General features: G+C 40.2%; 1 protein-coding gene across 2 annotated transcripts in view; it reads right to left on the bottom strand.

Annotated features, from left to right (window-relative positions):
- Positions 1–1,049: 1,049 nt before the first annotated feature.
- The window catches only part of POLD3 (DNA polymerase delta 3, accessory subunit), an 86,018-nt gene continuing 80,379 nt past the window's right edge, over positions 1,050–6,688 (bottom strand). For both annotated transcript variants that reach the window (XM_070425620.1, XM_070425619.1), the window contains exon 12: positions 1,050–3,151. In XM_070425620.1, the coding sequence (XP_070281721.1) occupies positions 2,949–3,151 (203 nt within the window). In that variant the 3' untranslated portion in view covers positions 1,050–2,948. The remainder of the gene's footprint in view (positions 3,152–6,688) is intronic.

Below are 6,688 nucleotides of genomic sequence, written 5' to 3'. Positions count from 1 at the left end.
TTCACTTGGAATCATATTTTTCAAACAAAATCCAGACTCCTTAGCAGAAACCCCAACTTCATTTCTCAATAGGTTTTCTCCCTATTCCTAAATTCAACAGTCCATTTCCCCCCCAAAGCCATACTCCTCTGCCTGAGAAATCCTTTTAGAGCCTTTGCTTGGTAAAATCCTACTCATCTTTCAAAAAAAATGCTTGGCTTCTCTCCCCTAGGAAGACTTCCTCCACACCTCCTCTCCTATGAGCTCTCAGAGGACCCTGTGCTAACTTGTCGCTGCACTCACCACATTATTTTATTTTACTGGCTTGTCTTTTCCACTAGTGAGGACAGGGGCAAATCTAGGATCTATTATATCCTCTAGTAGCCAGGTCAGAGGCCTGACACAGCATAGACACCCAATAAATGTTTTAATGAATAGTAAATACAGCCATCTATAAATCTCACTTTCTTTCAATTGGAAAATATCCAATCTCTCTAAAACCTTTTCAAAATCAGACCATTGTGTTCCCCCTTTGACCACATTTATAGCCAGAATGATGACTCTGAAAGACTAACATCTGGGTCATATCCTTGATAACATTTCAGAGTTAGGAGCTAAATGCATCATTTATGACATCAGGAAGGAAGCCACCATTAGTAGAGCACCTATGTGCTGCCATTGTACACTAAGTGTATGCTATACATTATTTCAGTCTTGACAATTCATGGTAAGTCTTTTTAGCTTTTTTGGTAAAGAACCTGAGGCTTAGGAATTTGCCCAAAGTCACACAGCTAGCAAGTAAGGAAGCCAAACTAATACAATGTGCAAGATCAGGACTAAATTTTCTTCTAAATGAACTAAAAAAGTGAGTTTGGCTGGAACTAAGATTTCCCACAGGGCTGAAAAAATGATGAAGGCAGCAAATAACTTGTCCATCTCAGACTATGGGTATGCAATTTTTAACAATATAAACTAAAAAACAGCCTTGTTCCTGTTCAGTTTAAATAACTGCACACTGTTGCCATCCTGTCAAATAACAGACTCATCAGACATTCAGTTTGAACTATTTTAAAACAACTTCTCAAATTTATTGAACTCATGGGATAATATGGTAGAGTTTTGTGTAAAGAAAAAAAAAGCCACCACTTACTAAATCTTGCAGACAGCTCAGAGGTTAGGCAGCATATTGGGCATAGTAATCACAGGATCACTATCACAGAATCTGCATTTTCCTTTTAACCAGCACCAGAGGTTTCCAATTCTAAGTTTAGTTTACTACAGATCTCAGCATAACAACAACAACAAAAAGACTGAGTTGATTTTTTTCTTTACTTCAATTTAGAAAAATGACCAGAGGCAATGACAAAAATATCCATTTAAACGGGATCCCTCTCTAGACATTTTTTGTAAAGGTCCAGGCTTTCCCTCTTTTTCTCCATCCTTCTGGATTTAAAAAAGAAGAGGTTGGAATATGTCATCCTTTACTCAGCTTGCTACACAAAGCCTCTGCCTTTACAAGTCCTAGATGTAATGCAAGGACTCATCCCCCAAACCTCTGGGCTTAATCAAGTCCATGGGTGCCTGGCTAGAGAGCCCTCGGTGACTCCTTCCTGCTCAAGAAACTGCTCTTAATCCAAGGTCCCTCACAAATACTGACTTTAAACAGTAGATGGCTGACCGATCACTTAGGACACACACCAGGCCAAGATGGAAAGAAGTCAGACATCCCTCGTCTCTTCGCAGTGAATCACACCAGCAGCCAAGCCTGTGCTTCCTTCCCAGAGCCCACTGCAGCCACTGCCACACCACCTCCATCCACTGAGCTCACTGTGCAGCCAGAATGGAAGCTGTTAAAAGTTATCACTGCAATAGATGACTTTCCTTAAGTAACAAATGAAAATATTTTATTTAATAGCAGTTTAGTCCTACTAACAACTCAGTCTCTCCATCACTTTTTGGGGAACCTGGACTTTTAGGCAAATGGGAGGGTTAAAAATACAGAGGAGCAACATCTGTATAATGTGTGCTTTTATCGCTTCCTCATGACCTTAGGAAATTCTTGTTTCTGAACATTCAGTTTCCTCAAGAAGAAATTTTACTTAACTGTTACATACTGCATGTGGGAAGGGAGAGAGGGGAAGAGACAAAAATCATAAGAACAGTGTAAAGTGCGTGCTGTGTCAGCAACAGGACACGTCCTCTAACGCTGTCAGTGCTGACTCCAAGTAATTTCTGGTGGAGGTGAATACACCGTTACATTTCTATTTGCGCTCCGCCTGAGGCTTTGCCCTAACCACTAATTGCGAATGAAGGTCTAGAGAGCTTTTGTAAAAGGGGTAAAACACAAGTAGTGAGCTGGTATGCAGCCAGGTGTCAGTGTACTTTATAATGGAGGAAAAGAGGATTACAGGGAGATTTCTGTTTCAGCCTCAGTCCAACCACGATTTAAAAGACTTACAGAACACGGCTTCACACAGAACTGTGTTAGTGGGGAAGGGATGATAAGGGGAGTGGTAAACACATCCAGTAAAATTCAGGGATAAAAAAAATACACAAGTCCATGGAATACAAAGGAACACAGAGGAATACTCCCTGAGCCGTAAGTGCATCAGGGCACAAGATAGGTAGGGTGCAGTGGATTAGCCACTAAATGGCTTCAGTGATAATGATAATTCTGAAACCTGTTCCAATTTTTTTTTTTTTTGAGAAATTCTTCTCCTGGACAGGTCAAAGATTGTGCTTTAAAAATGTCATTAGAAGGTAACAGCTTTTTAAATATTCTTTTGCCTCTTGCTTCCAGGTGATTTCTTTTTGGTTAAAAGCCAGTAGTATAAACCTTTCAAGATGGAAGAACAGTCTTCTGACATAGGTGAGGTGAGGCGCTGGATGAACTTACACAGTAAGTGAGAGTCTGTATGTCTTGGTCTTCTCCCTGACCATCCACATCTCTGACCTATAGAGATAGCAGTTCATTTCCTCTGGAAGAAGCCAGTAATGGACACTTGTCTATTGGCTTTGCCCAGAGCAGCAGTCCCTTTCTTGGGGCCCTTTCGTTCCTCTTTGGGTTCTTTTTTCACAGTCATTGCTGGGGGTCTGTGTATGGAAGATGTCTTCATCTTAAGTTCTTCTTCACTATCTGTGCAGGATTCACTCTCGAAGACTTTTTCAGTCACTGGTAGAATAAGGGGAAAAAAATGAAACATGAGTGGGCTGAGTCATTTAGAATACTGTTCTATCAAAAGAATGAAAAGTCTTGTTCACCCAGATCCCCTCGGACACTCTGATCAAGGAAGGTGTGCTCATCTACTACCAAAGTTTCCTCCCACTGGGAGATCAGATCCAGCCTCAGGTAGCAAGTATGTGGCATCTTGAGATCACAGTCTCTAGTTGGGGTTCAGAATCAATACCTTCCCTTATTCCCTCACTGCTATATCCCATATCTTTATTTATTTAAATATATTTTTATTGATTTTAGAGAGGAAGGGAGAGAGAGAGAAACATCAATGAGAGAGATCATTGATTGGCTGCTTCCTGCACATCCCCCACTGGGGATCAAGCCCACAACCCAGGCATGTGCCCTGACCATGAATCAAATGGCAACCTCCTGGTTCATAGGCCTACTTTCAACCACTGAGCCAGACGGGGCTGTCCCAGGCCTTTATCATTTGACTGCCCCAATCCTGCTTTTGGGTCTTGCTTAATTTCCTGAGCTCTAAGTGGTGCTTGCCTATTTCCACTGATCATTTTCCTGGTCTTAATCTCTGCTCTATTTGCCAGTTTTGATCCTGTCTAGTCAGGCTCACCGCCATGGACTCTCTGACTAGCTATATCCTGATGTCACTCATTCTCTGCACATCCTAAGTACAGAGAATTGGAGATTAGTTCAACTGTTCAGTTCTTGGTTTTGAATGACTACTAATTAACCCAAGATTTACGTGGTCTAAGTTTACATCATAAAGAGAACTGTCCCAAGCAAATTCTATCAGATGACAAACTTGATGGTTTTTTACAGAGAGGAAGGGAGAGGGATAGAGAGTTAGAAACATCGATGAGAGAGAAACATCTATCAGCCACCTCCTGCACATCTCCTACTGGGGATGTGCCCGCAACCAAGGTACATGCCCTTGACCGGAATCGAACCTGGGACGTTTCAGTCCGCAGGCCGACGCTCTATCCACTGAGCCAAACCGGTTAGGGCGAAACTTGATAGTTTTAAGGAAGGACCATAATACGATGAGAACCATAGTTACCAATTCTCTTACTCCCTATCAGCCAAAGGCATATTTTACTTTTCCCCCTGCCAATAAAACTCAATGAAACCTGCCTAATGAAAAGCATTATACTAGTGAACAGGCATAATAAGAAAGCCCCAAAGGGCACAGACCATGTCACAGAACTGATGAGGTGTCTCTCTAATATTATTGCAATGTATATACCAATACAAAAAACAGAACAATGCCACCTTCCTGTGACTTTAGAGAGCTGAAGCAGCTGTATAAACAATGTCATCTAAATTCTTCCTCAGCCTTCCTGGTTGTAGCAAATGATGGTAGAAAAACATCTTTTCTTAGCTGAATAGAATAACCCAATATACATAATAAAAGCTCAGGTGATTAAAGTGAAAGGTATTTTTTCCCATGTAAGAACAATGATAGTTTTAAGCTTGTAATTACTGATCATTTCTAATAAAATATATTAGTCACATTGTTCTACAGGCATAAGCATTGGAATCAACATATCTATGTTCTAATTCCTAGTCTGCCATTTATACAATTTCAAACTTCAACGTGTATCAGAATCACCGGGAGGGCTGTTAAAACACAGGCTGCTGGACCCTGTTTCCAGAGTTTCACATTCAGTAGGTCTGGGGACCTCGTCTTGAGAGTCACTTCCCTTGCCTTCCATTAAGTGGGAATAACACTGCCTCAGAACGTACAGATGCACGTAGTAATCTTTGGTAAGCATCCTTCAGTACTATTTTCTCCCTCGCAGTGGGCTATGCTGGTGGTCAACTGGCTACTCCTTCACTTTATTCCCTCTGATGTCATTAAGGTTGCATAATTAACAGTCCCTTCCCCAAGAGTTGCCAGGATTTGTCATTACTTTCAAGAGCCCAGAATTTACTTTGCTGACTCCTGCCAACTTAGAGGCTAAAAACACTGATAAGCGTTAAATATGTATTAAGTGTTCTCGAAGGCCTTCCTACTCAACTTTGTTCCACAGACAAGAGGGCATTAGAAACTCCCATGAGCTCATTAGAAATGCAGAATCTCAAGTTCTACTGAATCAGAATCTGAATTTTAGCAAGGTTTCAAGTCATGCATCTACTCAAAGTTTGAGAAATGTTGCTCTAAAATACTTAGGGAATTTCCTTGATATACCTATTAGTTCAGCAATTACAATCCCATAACACCATCCCCATCTTGTACGCAACTTCAAAAGCATTATGTAACTCGATTACTGGAATAAAATTAAAAGCTATTATTTACTCAGTATCTCAAAGTCTGAAGAGCATCTATACAGAGAAAAGAAACAACTTACTAATTGCTCCTTCATAAGCTATATTCTGTACTCAAATGGCAGCATGTCTACAATATTAAACTCCAGCATCAATTAGTTCATTTCATTACTTATTAATGAAACCACTGGTTGTCTCATTGCCAATTTTGCACAAGAGATTGCTTGGGGGTGGGGGTTAAAAACCAGTCAGGGCAGCACACTGAGTATACCTTATGAGCTAAAAGGAACATTTTCTATACTCAAAGCTGTAGCTACTTCAAACTACAGGACAAAAGGGATTTTAAGTTAAAAATACAGGATCTTTATTTTAGCTGAATAACAGGCCATTTTTCTCAGATACCATTTAAAAAGTCCCGGTTTGAAAAAAATAAAATAATAAAAAGGCCCATTTTGCATGGGTTAAACATCAGAATTCTTTTCAATCAACTGTTTTGCTTTAGAAATTCACCTTGTCCAGAAGTCCACCACAAACTTATCAGTCCCTGCAGCAAACCCACAGACCAACCCTGATCAAGCACAGGACAGGGCAGGCCACTGTGCCGATACATCTGAAACAGTCTGAGCAGAGAGAGGAAAGCAGAACTCCTTTGTTGGTAACAGAAGCCAAGATTCATTAGGTTGAACTTGGACTAAAAACCTTAAAAAAAACACCACCACCAAAAACAAACAAACAAAAAACACCAAACTGCTATGTGAGCATAGTTTTCATTGTTGCATCCAAGGCTCTTAAAAGTCTTGTCTGGAGACAGGACTACAAAAAGGTCCACATCCCATACCTGGCCAAAACTTGAGTACAGTTTTTCAACAAAACACAATAGGTAATTAGTCACAAATTCCCAATGAACACTCACAAAGATTTGACATTTTTATTTTGGAGTAGAAGGAGAAAGAAACTAGCACTGATGCTTTTGTTCTCTTATAGTTAAAAGAAACTTAACAGAAAATACATATATTACCACCAACAGTCAAACTAAGAGGCTTGAAAACGCACTATTAGAAGACTCAAAACAAAAAAAACTACTACTCAAAGTTCAGAATTCATAGGCTCACAATAAATCTGGCACTGCAAAGACAGAATTTCCACGTGTAAGGAATTTTATTCCCCAATCACATGCTACAATTAAAATGTCAGAGGTCTTTTCAAAGGAATGGGAGGTGGGACATAATGAAACCTGGTTCACAATTTATG

Source organism: Myotis yumanensis, unplaced genomic scaffold (genome assembly GCF_028538775.1).
Source record: "Myotis yumanensis isolate MYYU_CA2020_CCGP unplaced genomic scaffold, mMyoYum1.0.hap1 SCAF_10, whole genome shotgun sequence".
Lineage (NCBI taxonomy): Eukaryota > Metazoa > Chordata > Mammalia > Chiroptera > Vespertilionidae > Myotis > Myotis yumanensis.
The sequence above is the reverse complement of the archived record's forward strand: the minus strand, read 5'-3'. Positions and strand labels throughout refer to the sequence as shown.